This window comes from Patella vulgata, chromosome 5, assembly GCF_932274485.2.
Source record: "Patella vulgata chromosome 5, xgPatVulg1.2, whole genome shotgun sequence".
Classification (NCBI taxonomy): domain Eukaryota; kingdom Metazoa; phylum Mollusca; class Gastropoda; family Patellidae; genus Patella; species Patella vulgata.
The window spans coordinates 52,235,929-52,260,090 of NC_065883.2; the positions used below are offsets into that span (position 1 = coordinate 52,235,929).

Sequence of the window (24,162 nt, forward strand, 5' to 3'; positions counted from 1 at the left end):
CATCTTTGTCGCAAAGATGTCGGGAAGCGCTGATAAATCAGAAATTACCCAGCACCCATCGCCAGAAGATAGTTGAGAGAAGGACAGAATGAAATCATTCCTTTTAATGGTCCTGAACTCCGGGAGTCATTGGTTGAAGAGGACATTGAGTAGTCTGACAGGATACCTCTGATGACGACTTTGACACTGCTGCCTCTGATGAAGACAGTTGCCTTAACATGACATATAGATCTATGTTTTAAATGACTTGTGAAGACGACGTATAAATAAAATTTTTGGACACAAATGTCTAGATAGTTCCATTGTTCGTTGTTTTGCACTAACAGATTAATTCTGGTTAATATATGTAGAATTTCCCCAAAAAGGGGGAGGGTGGCTCCTCAATGTCTTCCTCAACCAATGACTCCCATAGTTCAGGACCATTAAACCATACTGTCTTTCCTTAAACTCCCAACCATCTTCTGGCGATGGGTGCTGGTTAATTTATCAGCGTTTATCAGCGTTTCCCTATATCTTTGCGACCAAAAATGCCCTTGTCATCTGTAGTGACACTTTTGATTCGCAATGTCTTCCTCAACCCATGACTCCCATAGTTCAGGACCATTAAACCATACTGTCTTTCCTTAAACTCCCAACCATCTTCTGGCGATGGGTGCTGGTTAATTCCTGATTTATCAGCGTTTCCCTATATCTTTGCGACCAAAAATGCCCTTGCCATCTGTAGTGACACTTTTGATTCGCAGGGAGGAATCATACTACCATTGATGCCCTTTTCAGTTTCTCCAGAAGAGTTTTACATCTTGCCTAAGACCCATTATGTCTTCTCAAACACGGTGTAGCGATGCCTGGTGAGTGAGGAGATTGCTTGTCGCTTAGCCCCATACATCTGCACGGTGAATGATATCGCTACATCGTGTTTGAGAAGACGCAATGGGCCAAAGGCAAAAATCTTCTGGGGAAACTAAAGGGCATCGATGATAGCAGGAGTCCTCCTTGCGAATCAGAAGTGTCACTACAAATCCATAGGGGCATCTTTTGTCGCAAAAATGTCGGGAAGCGCTGATAAATCAGGAATTACCCAGCACCCATCGCCAGAAGATAGTTGAGAGAAGGACACCTAAAAGTTCATTCTTAAAGGAGCTAAGTCGCTAATATTTGGGACCTAGAAATTGACACAAATGGTTCGCAACGCATAAAATAATGTAATATGAATGTATATAAACTGATTTACATTCAATCGTTTCCCTTTTTACTCTAACTTCAAATCAGTTATGTTCGGCGAAATACGCCAGAAGTCTTAATCGAATGGCAACCTCTAGCGCCTGCTTATTCCAGTCTACACCGATAGTATCTATTGTGCATGCTCCCCAGATAAGAATATGCCGTCACCGTTTGACGTGACTTGTGGATTATGTCTAGCTTCGTTCTTCGAGTCCCTTGTTACAAATGACGCTGAAACGCATTATGGTACACGATTCGTGTACCAATGGTAAAATGTTTATTTTGTCTTAAATATTGGATATCAGAAGCCCATCTTTTCCCGGTAAGATCACAACATCAATGTTGATTTAAAGTGACAAATAATTCGTGTTTTCAATGTCGAAGATTTTGGACGATATTGAGTTAGAGACTTAGCTACTTTAAGTTAGTGGTTGTGAATCCTATGATCAGTCCCTACATTTTACACCTTGTTCCAATGTCGCATCTTTCATGTTAATTAAATTTCTAATTAGGGGTCATTCGGTGCAGACCAGCATTATTCTCTTCTTAAGTACACTGACCACCAGAAATTTCATTCTTAAGTTGATGATAATGATTTCTGATATCATTCCGTACAATTTAGGCTTGGTTTCTCACTCGCACCTTTCATGTTGATTAACATTTTAATTACCGATGGGGTTCGAGTGATATTTTCGTTATTATTGAGATTATGTCATACTTTTAGCTAAAACTTCATTTATTTTATGTCTCATATTTTTGCTCCTAGCACTATCAAAAATGTCCATGTAGTTTTGTGCAATATACTTGGAATAGATCACGAGATAATGGAAAAATCGTTTTCAGTAAAATCGAAAAATTGCTAATTAGTGACATTTGACCTCTTCTTAAGTGGCCTTTCCACCAAAAATCCCATTTTTAAGTTATATTTCCTAATTCAGGGCACATTCCTCTATCAAATGCCATTGAAGTGGAACTTGCACCTTCCATGTTGAATAAACCCATTTTGGGGGGTACTATGGGTGGCACCTCCTGCCACACCCACCACTGGCGCAACTTAAGAATTGGGTTTCTGGGGTTTCCTAACACAGTCATACACCACTAACATGCTAAACCTTCCGCACCTTCCATGTTGAACAAAACCCACCTAGCTCCCGGACTAAATGTTACTACGTCCGATGTAAATAATGAACGCGTTATCGAAGCCGTATGCTGTGGCGTCACACCTAACCTTTACTGCACGCGAATTAAAAGGTCAGCCATCTTGCACATAAGATTGATGCAAAGATTTTAAAAGGGTGTCCTGTATTCAGGGGATGCAACTACATTGAAATTGAACAAAAGTGGATAAAGACCACTATTATTTTCTTTTTTGACTTTCTGTTTTAATTCTGGTCTCTTTCGAAGTTTCCCAACTTTTCTACAATTTTTCGTTGGACTCAACGCTTTTCACTACAGACAGAGCACCAACTGGCTATGTCTTTGCTCCAAAGTCTGACCAAGGAAATATTGAGATACACAAACTTTTTAAAAGTAGCACAGTAACTATCTACCGTTCATATGGCCGTAACCAATGTCTTGCTTGACTTAGCCTTCTACATCCAAAATATAAACGATCAATATTTACCAATCCCATCTCCTTCGATACCAGGCCAAAAGTCAACTAAAATAACCACGTAAAAGAGGAGAGAGCAAGACTATAAACAAAAGGAACTACACTGGTATGCAGACCACCAAAGATTATCAGACACGATACTAGTTTGTCGGGAGAGAGAGAAATGGGGTTTAACGTCCACTCGACACAAACTAAGTCATTTCGGGACTAACATATGGTTCAATTTTATTTCAATAAGCTTGTGCGTAGGGGTGTTTAGCAGTGGGAGGAAATCGGAGGACCTGTAGAAAACCGACGAGGTTGAACAGGCGACCCTACGCCTTGTCACGTTCAACCGGGGAATCAGGGGCAATAATCCAGAAAGTTATGGCCTGAAATGTGCAATTATCATAAGGGACAGAGATCTTTGGGATATAAAGATGTGTTTTAAGTTTCATCAAAATCAGATAAAAATTGTGACCTCTAGAGGGTCCACAACCTTCGTATTACACACTTCACTATTTGTGTACAAAGAGCGGCAATTTTGTCGGGCAGTTTCATTTCGATTTTACCGAAATACGAATTCAACCCTCATTATGGTGGAATGGTGATGCATTTAAACGGGTTTTAAAATCGGGAAAAAATAGTGACCTCTAGAGAATCTGCAAGCTAAAAATGCGATTTTTCGAAGAATCAAGGGCCATAATCGCGGAAGTTAAGTTCGGGTATCCGCAATTATCAAAAGGAACCAAGATCTAAGTGTGTAATGGTGATATATTGTAACGTTTTTTTTTTAAATCGGAATAAAATTGTGACCTCTATGGGGTCCACAAGCTAAAAACGCGATTTTTCGTACAATCAGGGGCAATAATTCCGGAAGTTATGGTCCGATCTGCGCGAATATCGAAAGGAACCGAGATCGGTGGGTTATTAACATACATTTCAAGTTTAAACCAAATCGGATAAAAAATTGTGACCTCTAAGGTGTTCACAAGCTAAAAACATGATTTTTCGTACAATCAGGGGCCTTAATCCATAAAGTTACAGTCCGATACATGCCCATAACGAAAGGGACCGAGATCTTTGGGTGATAAACCTATATTTCAAGTTTCATTGAAATCGTATAAAAATCGTGACCTGTAGAGTGTTCACAAACAATTGTGGACGGACGGGCGGACAGGGGCGACTACAAAATACGTCCACATTAAAATGTGGGCGTATAAAAATGTGACCGGACGGACAGGGGCGACGACATTATACGTCCACATTAAAATGTGAGCGGATAAAAATGTGACCTCTTAGATTATCCACAAGCTAATGACACGGTTTTTCGTACAATCAGAGGCCATAATCCATGAAGTTACGATCCGATACATGCCAATATCGAAAGGAACCGAGATCTTTGAGATATAACCCTATAGTTCAAGTTTTATCAAAATCGGATAAAAAATTGGAGGGTCTAGAGCCCAAGTGATTATACTACAAAAATCTTGTCTTTATAATACTGACTTCAACGATTAAATCCTGTACATTATAGTTTATACACCACTATTGGAACCCAATGCAATTTTTTACTGAATATTATAGACGTTGGGTCTTTCTCCGGTCATGTCCACTTGGAGATAGATCAATTGTCACAAATCCTTTTTTAAAAGGATTTGTGACAATTGATCAATGCTCAACACAATGATACATACAGGGTATATAACATTATGTTTCGGTCATTGTATTTGGTCAAGAAAAGTATACATAGGTCCCTTGGTAACCAGAGTCGAGAACAACCATGAGCAAAGAAGCGCCACAAAACGATCGTGAAACTGAATGCACGTATTACTTAATTAAGCGGTTTCTTTGAATAATTTCAAGCGTGGCTCATGCTGAAATATGGACGGTGAAGATGGAGATTGGCAGATTTAAGACTGGTGGAACTGGAAGGGTGGCAGGTGTAAGATGGATGGATCAGATGGAAGATGAAGAGATAAGGTGGATGTGGGAGACTTTGGTGTACGTGGCTGATGTTGGTAGTTGAGGTGAAAGGTATCAAGTGTGTGGAAAGGGACAGAAAGAGAGAGACTATAATAGGTGTGGTGTGGTGAATGGTTATTTGAGGGCGAAGTGCAGCCGTCACACAGATAACTTCGAAGATAGAGCTCTGCACTGAATGGCAGCAAGTGCATGGACGATGGGGACGACGGCAAGATACGACCACATTTCAATGTGGGCATATAAAAACCCTGGGGGAATCATTCTCGGCGAACACCATATATAAATTGTGACCTCTAAGAGTGTCCACAAGCTAAAAACATGATTTTGTTCGGTGCGACACAGGCCAATATCGAAAAGAAACGAGATCTTTGGGATATCAACCTATATTTCAAGTTTTGTCAAAATCAGATAAAAATGTCCACCAACAAGTGTGAAGGACAGGGGGAGACGGAATAATACGTCCACATGAAAATGTGGGTGTATAAAAATAATACTCTCAAACAATGCACATTAAAACAGTTTATTCAATATTATAAATTTAATAGGACATGTAGGAATCTTTAATACTAAAATATCACTTTATTGAAATAGTTAACAAGACAGTTATCATATCAAGAATATCATCTCTCTACAAAATATTAATTACCAAGATGGTTTTGTTTAAAATGAAGTGCATCTTAACATTTTGTTGGCATTTAAAAGGAATTTTCAGTAAATATTAATGTGCAAATCAAATCTTAACAGTATCTGTTATGCAAATATCTTTTCAAAACTGGTTTGTTTTTTTTCATATTAATTTTGTTGACATGAAAAATCGCATGGGTTCTAAAGCAGAATATTCAAGATTTATTAGACAGTTGTCATGGGAGTTGACAGTAATTGCCTTTAAGAATTTAAAAATTGGCACAACTATGGCAAGAGATTTCAAATCATAAAAAAACACATTTTCATAAAAGATATATATTTAAAAGAGTTTTGCATTAACTATATGTTGATTGATCAATTAAAACTGAGTATAGTACACAAATAAAATTCAGTAATTTAATAATGTATATAAATCTCAGTTCATTTGTGCATTATTGTTTGTCTTACAATTTAATTTAACATTTATTAAAAAGATTACATATATATACTTACACACACATTTCAAAAAAATAGTTGTCAAAAATTAAAAATAGGATATATTTCTGTGTATAACCCATAACCACTCCCTAATATAAAGAACCCATAAATGCAATAAGCTGTTTGAAATTTCACTTACTTAAAGCTGCCCACAAATTCAAAGTATAACAATTATCATACATAAAGTCTCTGATCTCATTCGAGGGATATCTTATTCCTTCGAAAACTACCATTGTGATAACAGAATCTCTAAGTAGGATATGAGATTCAAAATGGATCAATTCAGTTTAGTATTTACAAAGATATGAATTGAAAATTTGTAAACAATAGACATCTGTTGTAGATGATATAAATGGGATATATGTCAACAGGCAACATATAATCTTCACTAAAACCTATTGTTAAATCCAAGTTGAGAGATTATCTGTTGATATTTTAATTTTTTTTTTTAACTAAATGTTAAATTATCAATGAGAGTACATTTTTGCATGGAATAGACCGTGAAGTATTAGACATTGTTCCAAAAATGCAAATGATGATATCAGCAACTTTAAATAAATAGAAATAAAAACACCCAGAAATCAGACTTTAAGTACCCATTTCTACAAGATTCTCTGTTGAATATTCCATAGTTTTTAGTGAAACAATTTTCTGTAGTAGGATTGAAACTACAACCAAGCAACATATGGGTATGTGACACTGTAAAAGACTTGAATGGCATAAAATAATTTGTAAAGTGTGGACAAGAGCCTTAAAGGTTATGAAAATTTTTGGAAGAACTTATTTAACTCTGTTCTAACAATACTGTTGATTTACCCTGTAACAACTGATTTAGCATGATTAGTAGTGCTGTTCATGTAAAATGCCCTCTTGCTATTTTATTTGTCTTGATCATCATGACCCAGGGCTTCGGTTAGGGTTTAGTTTTGGGTAGTTATTAGTGTCAGTGTGTGGCTAGGTCATGATCGTCAGGTCTTAGGAAAGCAAAAGACATTTCACACTAATGGTGATCAGTGGTTATTTGAATTATATGGGATGGAGTTTAATGCCCAACAGCAACCATACTATTTACATTTTCAGCAGTTATTGGATGAATTTCTAAAGTTCATATCTCTATAATTGAAAACCTGTCTTTTCCAACTCCAACCCATCGAACTGAAATAAAAATATTTTAATTATTATTCTTTAATCCATAAAGTAATTATCATTAATAATTAAATTTTGATGGCTTCTTCAAAGCACTATGTCACTTAATTAGCTATTCAATGAGAACTTTAGCTCCGAGATTGTAAACAAGCAATCGCTTGCTGGGCCCCAAACAATATAAGACCTTGGATCTTTCTAATTAAATTTATCTTTATTCCATTTGTCTTTATGGTTCAATTTTCTACATGGCATAAGATCTCACTTATATAAAATAAAATTTGTGGACATGTCTTGGAATGATTGCAGCATTTTTGCGAGACAATAACAAAACAGATTTAAAATATGTAAAATCAGCGGTTGCCAGAAAGATACGCCCACATTTTGCAAGAGATGGGCCAGGAAGTTATGGTCTGAAATGCGCGAATATCGAAATAGACTGAAATACTTGGGATAAAAATATATATAAAGTTTCATCAAAATTGGATAAAAATTGTGGCTTCTAGAGTCCACAACCTTGGTACATGTATTACATACTTTTACACTATTTGTGTACAAGGAGCAGCCATTTTGTCAAGCAGTTTGAGTCAGATTTTCACGAAATTTGAACTCAACCGTCATTAAGGTTTAACGGTGATACATTTCAACGCTTTTTAAAATGGGATAAAATTGTGAGCTCTAGAGGGTCCACAAACTAAAAACATGATTTTTTGTATAATCAGGGGCCATAATCCAGAAAGTTACAGTCCGATATGCGCAAATATCGAAAGGAACCAAGATCTTTGGATTATAATCATACAATTTCAAGTTTCATCAATATCGGATAAAAATTGTGACTTCTATAGAGACCACAAGCTGCGTATTACATACTTTTACACTTTTTGCGTACTATTGTGACTTCTAGATGGACCACAAGATAAAAACGCAATTTTTCTTACAATCAAGGACCATAATTCAGGAAGTTACGACCCCGTAACCGCGATTATCGAAAGGAACCTAGATCTTGATATACCATATATTTACACTATTTGCGTACAAGGGACGGTCATTTTGTCCAGAAGTTTTCAACCGATTTTCATGAAATCCACACTCGACCATCATTAGGGTGTAACAGTGATATATACAAATGTTTTTTTTTAAATCGGATAAAAATTGTGACCTCTAGAGGGTCTACAAGCTAACTACACGTAACTACATGATTTTTCGTACAATCAAGGGCCACAATTCAGGAAGTTACAATCCGATATGCGTGAATATTGAAAGCAACCAAAATCTTTGCGTTATAAACATGTATTTCAAGTGTCATCAAAATTGTGGCCTCTAGCGTGTCCACAAGCTAAAAACGTGATTTTTCGTACATTCAGGGTCCATAATCCATGAAGTTTCAATTCAATACCTGTAGTGTCCACAAACAAATTGTGGACGGACAGGGGTGACAACAATTTGTGTCCACATGAAAATGTGGGCGTATAATAAAATGAAAGATGGAAAATAAATTAAAATATAGGTTGCCAGGCAACGAAACACGCCCACAGCAACTAAATCGTCCGGGCAGTCAACAAGAGTTGTCGCATATTTTTACTTTTTCAGTAATGAAACAATTATAATACACTTAAATCTGATTAAGAGTAACAACTCATTAAGTAATTATCAAAAAATCATTAAAATTTGTTTGGTTTTTATAAATTTCTGCCCAATGTTAACGTTTAGTATACGAAATATTTAATATCATGGATCAAAATTCATTGAAATCAATGTTCGTTTCAAGACCTTAAACGCTATGTATCAATCTGAAGTCAATCGGATGATAACATAAGCCTCTAGAGCATCACAAGATTTTTCAAAGTGATCAAGGGCCATAACTTTGGCAGTAATTATCGGAAATTGTTGAAAATCAATTGGATTCTTCATCTCATGACCTCAAACACTGCGTATAAATTTAAAGTCTGGCAGTAATTATCAGAAATCGTTGAAAATCAATAGGCTTTTTCATCTCATGACCTTAAACACTGTGTATAAATTTATAGTCAATTGAATATTAACATTGGCCTTTAGAGCGTCCACAAGATTTTTTGAAGTGATCAAGGGCCATAACTCCAGTCACTGTTTTTTGATGCGAGGGAGGGGAGGTTTTTCTCCCTCGCCTTAAAATTGAAAATCACTCTCTATATTTGTAAATCATGGACATGTATTTGGTTTTTTTTTTCAAAAGAGTGTGAAAGACTCATATTCTGATCGCCGCCATGCTGTCATTGTGAACATTTATTTGGTGTATTCGATTAATATAATGTTATCGCACATGGTAATAAAATTCTGATGAATATGTTGCTAAAAATAGATGGCGCCTATGCAACATTGGTTAATTTAACTGAAATGAAAAGTGGAACTCTCGCGAGACGTGAGAAATTACGAGAGATGGCACATAAAAATTTCCAATGAGAATAATTCCGGAAGAAATAGATTATATTTTGATGGAATTTTCAAGCGTTTATGATTAGATTTTGAATAGGGGTTATGTTTTTATTTTAAACAAAATTTATACAAGCTATATATATATTTAGAAATGTCGAATAGTATTTCTATTGGAATGCTGTATAGACGACAGCAGAAGTTTGACTTGACCATACGACTATGAGTGCTATTATTTAGCAGACGATGTTTATTATCATTTACTGTGTAATATATAAGGTATGGCAATTTTCAGAGATACCGATTCCTTTTATTTTAACTTCTTTTAGAATAAACCACACAGCTTGTTTAAACTGCATTATCGGCCATCAAGAACAATTTGTTTGTAGTCAATCATATCAGTAATTTTTTATTAAGAACTAATAAGACAAGACTTACCAGGTACTCCTATTAAACGTTCAATGGTTTTAATATATCTTTGGGCATTAGGAGGTAAATCTGTAAATTTTCGAACATTTTCGGTACTTGTTTCCCAACCAGGCAGTGTTAAATATTCAACTTTTACTTTCTGTAACACTTCATCAGATGCTGAACAATAAAAAAACATACCATTACAAGTAAAAGGAAGTGTTTCATCTATTTGTATTTGACACAGTTATATTTTACCTCAAATGTATTACTTGGAGTTAACACAAATACTTGTTTTTAAGCTGATTATTACTATTCATTACTCAATCATTTAAAGATACCTTCCCGCATACAAACTGTGTCATTTGATGATATATTTAGACTAAATACATATTCAAACTAATTAATCTATCAAACATTTGCTTCAAATCCCTCTCAAAACTTTGTGTTTATGAGGAAATACTATTTAAGGATTCATCATGGATGATAGTTTGATTCTGCCATCATATACCTGACAAGCAAATTAATGAGCCACTCCAATCTGACTCAAACAGTCCATGCTATCTGATTTTTCTTGAATAGGATGTATAAATTGATCAAAATTTACTACTTACCTGGGAAGGTATTAATTTTTTCACCATTCACATGATATGCAACACCAATTTTTATTTCTTTAAAGGTGTCCAGAATGTCCAATTTAGTGATAGCCAATCTGAAAATATGACATTCACACAATGCTAACTTTATTAGCTTCCAGAAATGACTATTATCAATACAGAATCAAGGGATAAATTACAACAAACATTCTTTTAATATAGAATTCCTCCCAAGAAGAAACCGAAATGCATATCTGAAATTATTATCAAGTCATTAAGCAACATTTCAGAATCAAAATGGGTGTTGTTGACTATAAAATATCTACTTACTGAGCCATGAACTAACTACATCTAAAGTATACAAATTCATCGTTCTATAGTGTTAAATTCCTGCTTTCTAAGTTTATAAATCAAATGGCTCCTAGGTTATCATGTTACCCAAGTTAATTTTATGCTTTCACTTACCAATAGCTGTAGTATTACTGCGGACCGAAAGTAAATAAGATAGCAAAGGATAGTGACCTTTATAAGAAAGCAATACATACATACATACAAACATATAATTCAATGCACATAATAACTCGATATTAAAGTATGAAACTTACGCAGTAAGGCCATTAATCATATTGGCAAATTGTAACATGACCATATCTAACCAACCACATCTTCTTGGACGACCAGTAGTAACACCATACTCAGCACCTCTTTTTAATAAAACTTCACCAATTTCCTTAAAATAAAACCAATAATATTTCATCAATTTGATCAACTTCTATGACTAAACAATAAATGAATGTGTTAGAGGATATGGAAAACAACCTTGTTAACTATTTACTTTCTTTACGTTTAGTTTTCACCATGTCTGTTCATTAATGTTAAAAATATAAAGTGTGTTTTAGTAAATAACTTACATTACTTTGTTCAGTGGGGAAACCACCAGCACCAACCCGTGTTAAATAAGCTTTAACTACACCATACACATTACCTATACTTCTAGGTGGTATACCTAATCCTGTACATACCCCACCTATCGTACAATTTGATGATGTCACATACGGATACAAACCTGTATAAATAATACATTATAATTTACATCATATTTCAGTGAATAGGGGACTTTAAAGATAACCATATTGGATTCAGGCCTATTGTTTTAGTTGTCACTTTTTTGGATATATTCAAACATCCATCTCAATATAGATGTCAACAATCAACTAAACATGGATAGATCCAGTTTAATAGATTTGAGTAAGAAGCGTGGAATAATTTTTGCTTGGTTTTCAAAATTCTATTCGTAAATAGGTCTTAGAAATATGCAAACTCCTGGATAAAAACAGAATTTGACACAAATATTTAACATAGACAAAAGCTTGTAAAGTCTACTGTGCTATAAGTGAAATCACTGTCATTAAACCCAAACATACAAGGCAAGATAATATGGGCACATAAAGAAACTTACCAAAATCTATATCTAATATTGCAGATTGAGCACCTTCAATAAGAATATTTTTACCATCTTTGATGGCCGTATACATATGACCAATAGTATCTGTAACTAAGGGTTGGATTTCTTCTCTTAATTTCTGAAACAAGAAATAAAAACTGATATATAACTATTATAACTAGGACATATGAGCTCAGACATTTTTAATCATTATAACAGTGTGTAATTATGTAATGTTTTGTCAAGAGTTTTCAAATGTGAATTGAACAGCAAGTTCTGTTTACAATTTAAGTGGACAAATTATTTACTAAAATTCAAAGTAGAGATACAATATGTCATTCTACCAAAACCATACTTTTTTGTTTTATGTATCATCTAATATAAGTTTTTATATAGTACACAATGAACTACCAGATTTCTAAGCCCAACAAGGAAGTATTGCATATTACACATAAATCTCGAGTCAAATTACTGACACAGTACATAATGTAGATCACCAAGATTAATTCTGATAATTCATAGAATAAACACAAAGTTATATGGATAACAATTAATGTGCTCAATTACTAAATGCCATTCAAACAGTAATTCATAGAATATCTGGTTTTCTCTTTGTATTTGTCTAACATACTTCATATCAAACAGTGTGTTTCTAAGTTTCTCCCATGCGGTGTAGGTGTCTAACAGAAGTGTTTTTGCTTTCGTGAAAGTCGTGTCTTCAGACTTACTTCATATCTTTGTAGTTCCGACTCAACATCAACGTTCAGATCTGGATAGATTTTCTTGTGGTAGTCAACCAGATTTCTGAATCTGTAATAACATATAGTAGAAAAAGATGTTGACAGCCCATTACAGGGTAGCAATCATTTTAAAACCTCTGCAGGTACACTATCTTCCAGTACATAATATATTGTATAGAGTTAGTGACTTACTTATCAGAAAAGACGGTGAAATCTCCAACTAGATCACACATACGTAAACCATTTCTTGTCACCTGAAGAATTAAAAGATAAAAAATCATTGTTTTCAATAATAAAAAGACGATATAAATTTCTGATGGGAAACTAACTGGAATGTAACCATCACTACAGTAAATCTTCTACTTTGCCAAATTTTAACAAACAGTAAATGAACCGATAGATAACAGGTATAATCAACAACACAATATAGTACTATTTCATAGTTAAAATCTTCAATTCAAAGTTTGAAAGGGGCTCAATGTGATTTTCTGTATGGTAAACAACAGATAGAGATGAGAACATCGCTAACAATGCAATATACGTCCACATTCCAGCATTGATTGATATGGTACTTTTTAAAATGAATCCCCGGTTCTACGTGACAAGGAGTAGGGCCGCCTGTCCAACCTCGTGGGTTTTCTCCGGGTCCTCCGGTTTCCTCCCACTGCTAAAGACCCCTATGCGCAAGCGAATTATTGAAATAAAATTAAACCATATGTTAGTCCCGAAATGACCTAGTTTGTGTCGAGTGGACGTTAAACCCCATTTCTCTCTCTCTCTTTTAAAATGAAGAATGAAATATGAAATGGCTGTAATATGATAAGAGGTCATCTTTATGGTATAAGGAATAAATATGCAAAGTTCCAAGATGATCCATTCAGAATTGCAGTCTGTAGACGATAACTACAAAAAATGGGTGTGGCTCTGCCCCTGGGGGTTGGATATGGAACAATATAAATAGGTACCACCCTGTTATTGAAATGACAACATCAATAGTTGCCGTCCTTAGGGTATAAGGAATAAGTATTCCAAGTTGATCTGCCCCTGGGGATCGGGCATGCACCAAAAACAATAGGGATCATCCATAGGGTATAAGGAATAAGTGTGTTAAGTTTCAACATGATCACTTAAGAATAGGGTATAAGGAATTCATACAAAATTTTTTCAAGACGATCGATTAAGAATTGTGGTCTGTAGGCAGCACACAGACACACACAAAAGAAAATGGGCGTGGCTTTGCCCCTGGGGGTTGGGCATGCACTCCAAACGATAGGGGTGTTCCTTAGGGTACAAAGAATAAGTATGCAAAGTTTCAAGATTATACATTAAGAAATGCGGCCTGTAGACGACAAATAAACAAATACAAGAAATAGGCGTGCTCTGACCCCGGGGGTCGGGCATGCACCAAAAACAATAGGGATTATCCTTAGGGTATAAGGAATAAGTAAGTAAAGTTTCAAGATGATCACTTAACAATTGTGGCCTGTAAGCAACACACAGACACATAAAAAGAAAATGAGTGTGGCTCTGCCCCTGGGGGTTGGGCATGCACCCCAACGATAGTGGTGTTCCTTGGGGTACAAAGAATAAGTATATAGTTTCAAGATGATACGTTAAATGCAGCCTGTAGATGACAAACAAAGAAATTAAAAAAATGGGTGTGGCTCTGACCCTGGGGGTCGGGCATGCACCAAAAACAATAGGCATCATCCTTAGGGTATAAGGAATAAGTATGTAAAGTTTCAAGATGATCACTTAAGAATTGTGGCCTGTAGGCAACACATAGACACACATACATACATACACACACACAGACAGGGGTGACGCCAATATATGTCCACATTAGGAATGTGGACGTATAAAAATGATGTTTAACGTCAACTCAACACAAACTAAGTAATTTCAGGACCAATTATGCTACAATTTGTTTTCAATAAATTGTTTCCACGTTAGGCAGTGAGAGGAAACTTAAGCACCAGGATAATGTCCACAAGATCAGGCAGGCGACCCTACTCCTTGTCACGTATGACTGTGGGATTTAAACCACGCCACTTGACTCAATGACAGACCTTATGATTTTAAAGAGCAAGTGTTAGACCATTCGGCCACCCATCCCCCCACGCCCTCCCCCCAGTACCCTTTAAAGTTTCAGTTTTTAAATCTAACCATGATGCATATGTTTATAACCATACCGGTACATATAAATAATACAGTAGTATATTTAATCACCTTGGATGAATATGTTGGTCCAATTCCCTTTTTTGTTGTACCAATACTGAAAACACAATTAATTATTAAATCATGATGATTACGATAATATCAGTACAGGAAAGTTAATTAACAACTGACCAGTTAGACATCAATTATTTACCAACCCTTGAACAAAATATATAACCTTATAGACTGAACATTGCTTAACTTTTTACAATATTTTTTCCTCTAAAAAACAATTCAATTCTTTTATTATAAATATTCATCGTATTGATCATTGGTTGAATAATGACAGCTGGTAGGCACATGTTGAACAATAATAACTATATAACATAACAATTTACAGTACAGTTAATTGTTTGGCACTCAGATCTACATATAATACAATCAGTTGGCAGAATCCCAATTACCATGTAGGTAATAGGTTTACGATTACATTTATTATATGGCTAAATGTAATATTATAAGCCCATATTTTGTTTTTATTTTTAGCTTTTAGTTGTATGGCACATATAATTTTTTAAACTTTCGTATGTAATTTTTATGGGTTTTTTTACTATTAGATTTGATGACAAAACAATTAGGCCTACTATCACATAGACATAAGTGAATCTATTTTCTTCTGAACTCTCAAGTCAGCATATTATCTAGCCCAGTGACCTAATGTGATATAAGACCTAAATGCCAAGTTATATCTGACTATGACCAGTTTGAAGTAATCCCAATTATTTATCTAATCTATTAATGGATAGAAACCATTTGCAATTAAGAAATTGCCTACTTACGAATTTTTGCCTCGACTTGATTCTTGTAACCCATCAACCTGTTGATGCATGTCAAATACTGAATTGTAGGGAAAATAAAAAGAATAGAAATCATTTTACTTTGCAAAATACACAAAAGGTTAACTTTTACCAGCCAATATTCACTGTTTGGATTTCCTTTTAGATTTAGAATATTTTTATTGCTAAAATTATTTTCTTGATCAAATTAAAAGAAGAAGGTTACAGAATTGTTATACACTGTTTTTCAAAATACCTAAATGAGCTCTGTCAGAAATCAGAAGTCTTTTTTTCCAACCCGGTAAACCATGTTTTTCATTCTTCTTAATTTCTTCATAAAGATTAGGTAAATGTACGACCACACCATTACCTGAAAAAATTGATAAAGTTGTTTTCATATCAGAGGATGAACATACATCGATTTTTCGTACAATCAAGGGCCATAATTCAGGCAGTTATGATCCGATAGGCGCGAATATCGAAAGGAACCAAGATCTTTGGATTATAAAGCTATATTTCAAGTTTCATCAAAATTTGATCAAAAATGTGACTTCTAGAGGGTGCACAACCTTGATATACCATATATTTACACTATTTGCATACAAAGGGCAGTCATTTATTCAGGCAGTTCTGGTCCGATTTTCATGAAATTCGAATTTAGTCGTCATTAAGGGTAACGGTGAAATATTCAAGCGTTTTTCTTCAATCGGATAAAAACTGAGACGTTTAGAGGGACCACAAGCTAAAAAAGCGATTTTTCGTACAATCAAGGGCCATAATTCTGGAAGTTACGATCTGATATGTGTGAATATCAAAAGGAACCAAGATCATTTGGTTATAAATATGTATTTCAAGTTTCAACAAAATCAGATCCAAATTGTGGCCTCCATTGGGTCCACAACCTTGATATACCATATATACACAAATTGCGTACGAGGGGTGGCCATTTTGTCCGGCGGTTTTGATCCGATTTATCGGATAAAAACTGTGACCTCTAGAGGGACCACAAGCTAAAAACGCGATTTTTCATACAATCAAGTTTCATCAAAATCAGATGAAAATTGTGACCTCTAGAGTGTCCACAAGCTAAAAAATGAATTTTCATACAATCAGGGGCCATAATCCATGAAATTATGGTCCAATATATGCCAATATCGAAAGGAACCGAGATCTTTGGGAGATAGACCTATATTTTAAGTTTCGTCAAAATTAAATAAAAATTATGACCTGTAGTCAGTGTTTCCGCTAGCTTAAAAAAATTACCGGTACATCGTACCGGTAGAGGTCAAAAATACTGGTCCACTCGTAATTTTACCAGTCTGATGAAAACAAAATTTTACCGCTAATCATTCTTGTAAATGTATTCAAATAAATAAACCCTTCATTGAAACATGCTGTGAGAATTTGAACACACTGTGAAAATAAGCCAGGTGGATCTCGTCATGGATTGTATTGTGAATCTCGAGAACCTCGCGTCTTTGATTGACGCTCCATATGAATTCCAGGTAGATATTAAAATAATAATTGGATCATAGATGTGATGGTTTCACAGATCAGTTGTTAGTTCAATTTAAATCTTCATTGAATATAATCCACTGATAGAACACTGAATATTCTGAGAAACAGTCATTAATAACATATTTTTCGGGTATCATCTTGGAATACCGATGACACGTGACATCGCTGGAATTAGGTCAATGAATCGGCGAAGTTAGCTTTAGTTTTAAATACTGTTTAACATTATGATTTTTTACTTTATACACATGCTGACAGAAGCTTTGTTTTATAAATGTTATCGATATTATTAAAGGCTATGTCATAGTCAAAAAAAAAAAGATTTTAAAGAAATTTCAATTGTGGTTGTCACATGATCATTGTGTCGTTTGTCTATCATCGTCGAATGAATAAAAACTAAAAAGGTGACAGACAAAAACTATGGTGCTAAGATAAACGATTACGCAGAGACGTATATTAAATTTTGCAGTTAATTTTGTTGACGTTTATGATTTTCTGTATCATTGTTTACCCGTCCCATGGACCGCCGGGAAGATAATTTACCGGTACACATTAAAATTTACCGGTATAAAACCGGAAAATACCGGTTATCGGAAACTCTGCCTGTAGTGTGTCCACAAACAAATTGTGGACAGACGGACAGGGGCGAAGACAATATACGTCCACATGAAAATGTGGGCGTATAAAATTTTTTATTCTCTCCTGCCTTAAGAGATAAATAGTATCGTAACCAAGAGTGGATATGTGAAATAACCCAAGGCTGGAGGCCGTGGGTTATTTCACATATCGACCGAGGGCATTAGGGTAATATTTGCCTTACACACTGACATCAATGTTAAATCTATCCTAATTGATTTCACCTATAAGACAATGGTTTAGCCCATATCGGCCCTGCGACTGATATGACAAAATTAAGAAAACAAGTCGTAAGTTGCACGTGTATTACATTTTAGTAACCATGTGTTCACAAAATGGCATTCATTTTGTGCAATGTTGTCAAACGATTCGGACGACGAACTGATGCGTGCAAGTCCGTTTGTAGAAAATATGGATGAAATAAGAAAAAAGGAGATTCTGACAAAGAATTATTTAAAGCTAGACAAAATGCAGAATTTATGCAGAAAATATTTAACAAGGATTAATGTACTCGGATATGTGAACCTTTTTAACAGTTGGTCAGTGTGGCGGAATAATAAACACGATAGTGAGCAAAAAATCCTGTGTGCGCTGGAATATATGAGTATATAAGATTTATTTTTTGGATGTCTAGATTCGTTTTGGTAGTAAACAATATAATATGATGAATATTACGCACAAAATTCCGTAAGAAGCTAAGTAACATGGGCCTGGCAAAGTTCGTCGTCCGAATCGTTTGACAACATTGTACAGTAAGTGAACAAAATGTTAAAAGAAAGAATTTGTGTCCTTTTTCTTTGCAGAGCCTGTAGTCCTGTTGTGACGTCATCAGGGGGGATATATCATCCTCTGATGACGTCACAACAGGTTGATACGTTTCATAACATGCTTGGGAGATCAAAGGAAAAAACATCCCAAGGTGTGTAAATTATCTTAATCATGCTTAGCAGGCATTCAATAACTGGATAAAGCAATTACTTAATCAGAAATTTACCTATAATTGCTGTACACTCTTCATTAACTATGCCACTTGGTAATAAATGAAAGGCATATTCCTTATCTCCAACATGAACACTATGACCTGCATTGTTTCCACCCTGTAAAATATTATCAGATAAGCATTAATATTAAAATCTTAGTTATAATTTAGACAATATATTCAAGAATCAGTGAAGCTTATCTGGGGGGTCTCAGTTTACAATGAATGTCGAATGAATGAAATTAGGTTTAACATCCTATTTTTCAGCACTGAAGAAGAGCATACGCCATGCAGTGTGCTATGTGGGAAATTTTGCCTAGATATTAAGGGTTTGTTTGGGGTTTTTTTCGTGTCATCCAAACAACCGGACTATGCTTGTTGGTCAGACCCTCAGTCCTGCATTACTGACATGGGTAAACCACACTAGTTGTAGAAGAATACTCTTAGGAACTTTTTCAGCCAGCATCAGGATCAGACCCGGACCTCTTGGTTAGTGAGCCAGTGCCTTACTCACACGGCCACTGAGGATCCACTTCAGTTTACAATACCACATACCACTCACAGTGCTAACATAGATTCTCTCAGCAACCAATTTATCTATACTGATGTTACTCCCTGAAGGATATGTTATTTTATTACACTTACGCAGAAGAGATGGGGTTCGAGGACTCCTTAGGATTGAAACGAAATTGATGGGCAGATTTACCCATTACCGCTACACACAAGGCCAAAAGCTTGCGTCTCCCATCCCACAGTTCTATTCTAAAAAGGCTATTACTCGGAGACCCACAGACAAAGTCTGGTAATATTTCAATCCAATTAAAATACAGATCCTACTTCGTTTCATTTTTTATAGTTCAAAATTTCATTTTACTTGTCTTTACTACACTAGGATCTGGAAGAGTTGAAGGATCAGCCAATGAAATGGTCTGTTACAGCGAGTTCGTGCAATGCACGGAACTGTGGGTAAACCACTAGAAACGTCAACGCCGATTGATTAATCAATGTCTTACGTCACAAGGTCAAAAGCAGCTTGTACGACCCCCGACATGACCTTCCAGTACAACCAGTCAGATCTTTATGTAGTGTACTCTTCAAAAAAAGTAGGGGATATTTAAATGCAAATAAATTTAAAAAATGCTGTTAAATTTTGAAAGTCTTTCACTGTGAAAATTCGAAGGTCTACTTTAAAGATTTACTTTATGTAGTGTTTTCTGGGTCAACTGAACGGATTTCATTGCTGTCATGCTTAATGGGAAATCCTAAAAACTCCCATACTTTAATTGTGACTTTTATAATTGGTACGGGGGATTTCCATCTCAATATTGCTTTTGTTAATCGTGCGACTTGAATTTGGTGAATTCATTATGAAAAAATTTCAGCTGGCTGGCTGGCTCGTATTGCCACAACAATTTCAGCCAATTAAAAGCTTTCTCGTTGTCAGGTCAGTCATATTACAGAAAAGCAAAGGAAATAATGTTATAAAGATTTTAATATCCAATAATAATATATTGAAAATATGTGCTGATCAATGTATGCAGTATACTGTACAAATCACCATTCCTATACAGTAATATCACAAATGGCATATTACTGACATGTGTATATATATATATATTAATATGGTGTATGTTGGGGGTTTTTTTGCATGTTATTCAAGTGTGTAATTTGAATGCAACTTAATTTCCAGCACGACTTGCTTAACCAGACTGATGTTTTAATCTTGACGAAACAGCTGTAATAAGCCACTTCATGTGTCGAAAACGCCTTAACACTCGCTGAAAGTAAAAAAAGGTATTTTGCTCATGGACTTATTTACGCATTTAAAGGAATATTAGTCTATTTTTGTGAAATTATTATTTGGATAACGAATCACGATACGGGTATTGATTGTATCATGCATTATGGATTTCTAAAACATCACAGTTCATCAATTCATTGCAGCACTAGTCACTCTCAACATCTGAATACTACTGCATTCTCTGAAATCCGTCATTATTTTCACGTCTCGATTTATTTCCTTATTACTTCAACCCAAAAAGTTTTGTGTAATCCGGATTCGGAATATTCCGAATTATGACATCGATCAGCAGTCCCGTCCCACGATTTGCGTACAATTAACATTGGATATTCCGATCTTCAATCAGTGGGTGTTAACCGATAAGCAATCACCAATCAATTATCTGTGAGCATAAAATATGCGTCAGTTTTTGTTGATTACCTTGATAATTTTCGAATCTCTTGGTATATGATTTGAGTTTCTCACGTCAAATACAGAGACATATATATATAAAATGCTGAGATGAAGAATCACTATCATTATAATAATAAATTGTGTTCATAATGTGTAATCGCCCTGCAAAGTGTGCCCGTATGGATGTCAAGCAGCAAATTATAGCAGATTTTGAGAAAGTTCCACGACCTACACAGAAGGAATTAGCCATTAAGTATTCAATTGGCCGTACTACAGTATTTGACATTTTAAAGCGAAAAGATAATGGTTTAAGGGTGTTGACAGACACAACCTGTCAGTCAATCGTAATGCTTGGATGACAAGTACTATTTAGTCAACTTCAGATGATTATATATATTCAAAATAAATTGTTATGTACATGTATTGTTATGTTATTGTGTTTTGTTATGCAATTGTTTGATATAATGTAAAAAAATTTTGAATGTACAGAAAGCGCTATCATATTTTAAGTTCTGTGTATTAGAGGTGCATTATAATAAAACTTCCGGTATTCGAAGGTACAATAATACTTCGGGTATAATTAAGGCAATTGAGTATTCAGACATGCTGTCTAATCAGGCATATTGTATCAATCTTGTACGATGTCGGAATTTCTAATAGGAACATTAAAATGGTTCAATTCTGTTCAGTACCGTATTTACAAAAATATGATGGAATGAAATTCCATCGATGTATGCTGCCCTTGACAGAATATGTTTACATTTCTTCCTAGTTAAACTGTCCAGCAGTTTGTAATCTATGGTTGGCTGATGGCCAATTACAAGTTTATTGTCAGATGATGTCATGATATGATATCATCTTAAACTAAACATGTTCTTGAATCTAATTAATGGACCTGTTTTTAATCCAGTTGATTACAAGCCAGGAGATTATCTAGCGCTTCTGAATTAAATATTAAATAATCAATCTGAGTACATATAAACGTGGATTAAGCTATGATACACTTGATATTTTCCAAAAAATGGAAATCACGCACTTTAAAAAAGGTATCCAGACAACTCATCCCAAGACCACTTATCCCAATATATGACAACTCATCCCAAAATAGAAGACCATTGTTGATGTAATAAATTATTTATAAATTGTTAAGTGGTCTTTATCTCAGCCACGTTAAACTTGGCCCGAGTGGTCTTATATCTCGGCCCACATATTAAGACAAACAGCTAAATCTGCCTATTGCAAGTCTTTGTTTAGGCCCGAAATGTTATCTAAATTATTAATTAGACATTAATTAATTAGCTTATCAAGACCATAATCAACTCTTGATGCCAATGTTAGCCTGCAATATTTAGTGGATTTGAATACCTTTTATGATGGATGACTTTAAGTGAAAATGGATAATCATGACTCTGTTTATTTTGATACCAATGGTAATAATGACGATCGAGACTAGTCTAAAATTGAATATATCTTGGTTCAGAGTGAAGCAATTTGACTGGAATTGTCAGCTGTTTTCATTATATATATTTTTAACTATTATAGCGAGAACTGGCGGCTTTATCTAATCTTACTTATGATACCCCTTTAAATGATTTACAGTACTTAAAATGCAGAATAGCATTAGACATGCCCTGGTAGTTTTACTCACAACAACCTAAATAAATTACTTAAGGGCCGGCCGGTTGACTGATCAACATATTTAAGTCATTAACTTGAGTGAAACACTACATTAAAATAATAAAATATGACCAAAACACATTTTGGGTTTTCGGCCTATCACAAGATCCACTCTCTGATCAGTAGTTGGCCTAGATCTAGTTCCTTTAGATTAGAGGAACAGTCTCTGATCGGACGCTATCCGCTGGCCGTTCCTAACCATCCCTATTAATATTAAGCTGCAATATCATGAAAAGACAGCTCTTCACCACCACTGTTAAGGCTATTTTGGAATCCTTACCTTCTATTTTTCACTGTGATTCTTTATTTTTCACCACATCTTCTGACACAATTTATAATAATTATTATTATAATTCAACACTATTTTCAAGAACTAACCTAGATAACAAACCATAATCTCTCAACCCTCTGTGTTTCGAGATAAGACATGAGGCCATTACCTTCAACGTAGCACATGCGGGAGCGATTCGCACCCGGCATTTGTAAACAAAATTGACAATATTTTTAATAAAAACAACGATTGATTATTGTTATTTATAATATTTCTGCCAGACCCAACTACAATTAAGCATATAATCCTACCTGAAACGGGAACAAATCGTCGTTTTTAAAACCGAGGCGTTAAGCCGTTACTAAGATCGCCATCTTTTTAAACGATACACTGTCATCATGAAGGCGGGGCTAAATATAAGGCTTTTATAACAGCCAATCAAAAGGGCAATCTAAAGCACTGTAACTATGAATGGATTTCGATGGCGGTGAACGTCAGACAAAAACAACACTTCATTAATTTAAACCCGAATATTTGGAGGTAGGCGACAGTTGTGCCACTACATTGGCCTCTGTAAGTTTAATTAATCATAATAGCATAAACTTATCTAGATCCTGGGCCCGTGAAACATTGATAGACTTCCTAAATCTAGTGTGGTATGCCAAATTAAACTAGAGATGTATCAAGAATATTATTTCATCATCTGTCACTGACGATTTTATTCTAAATCTAAATCTACTAGGCCTATCCTAGATTATCAATTATTTTCACTCATGTCATCATCATCTCTAGAGAGAAGTTAGATCTTAATAAGGCTAGTTCTTCTGTGTATAAGTTCAAATTACTATAAATAATCAAGCATCCTATTACAGTTATACACTTTAAATTAAAATAAGTGGACTAGTCTCACTCATTGCTCAACGAGAGACTAGAGAAGTAGAAGAAATAGAAGAATATGTAGTTTTTAACAGTTACCTACCTGACATCGACACACAACATCAGCATTCGTCGCCAACATATCAACAACTTTTCCCTTTCCTTCATCACCCCACTGTGTACCAAGCACAACAGTCACTTTATTCGGCTCTGATAATTTCATTTTTTTGACCCCACTGTCACCATTCTGCCCATTGACATGAACAACATTCATTTCCCCGTCTGCCATTACGTCTTTCGCTAGACCTTGTAAATTAATGACCTCGTCGTGCGCAGTTGATCGATATCCTGGCGGGAAAAC

General features: G+C 35.1%; 1 protein-coding gene across 3 annotated transcripts; it reads right to left on the bottom strand.

Annotated features, from left to right (window-relative positions):
* Positions 1 to 5,304: 5,304 nt before the first annotated feature.
* LOC126820959 (adenylosuccinate synthetase isozyme 2) lies at positions 5,305 to 24,162 on the bottom strand. Of its 3 annotated transcripts, XM_050549180.2 has the most exons (13): positions 23,905 to 24,162; positions 18,799 to 18,901; positions 15,910 to 16,023; positions 15,657 to 15,714; positions 14,890 to 14,935; positions 12,853 to 12,914; positions 12,649 to 12,730; positions 11,936 to 12,059; positions 11,388 to 11,542; positions 11,082 to 11,206; positions 10,495 to 10,592; positions 9,911 to 10,060; positions 5,305 to 7,075 (listed from the first exon to the last, which is right to left on the bottom strand). In XM_050549180.2, the coding sequence occupies exons 1-13, from the start codon at positions 24,088 to 24,090 to the stop codon at positions 7,026 to 7,028; spliced, it is 1,353 nt and encodes a 450-aa protein (XP_050405137.2). In that variant the 5' UTR covers positions 24,091 to 24,162; the 3' UTR covers positions 5,305 to 7,025. The 3 variants fall into 3 exon arrangements, with proteins under 3 accessions (XP_050405137.2, XP_050405138.2, XP_050405139.1); XM_050549181.2 differs by lacking the exons at positions 12,649 to 12,730; positions 15,657 to 15,714; positions 15,910 to 16,023; positions 18,799 to 18,901; positions 23,905 to 24,162; XM_050549182.2 differs by lacking the exons at positions 5,305 to 7,075; positions 9,911 to 10,060; positions 10,495 to 10,592; ... (1 more) ...; positions 11,388 to 11,542; positions 12,649 to 12,730 and having other exon boundaries at positions 12,039 to 12,059; positions 23,905 to 24,161.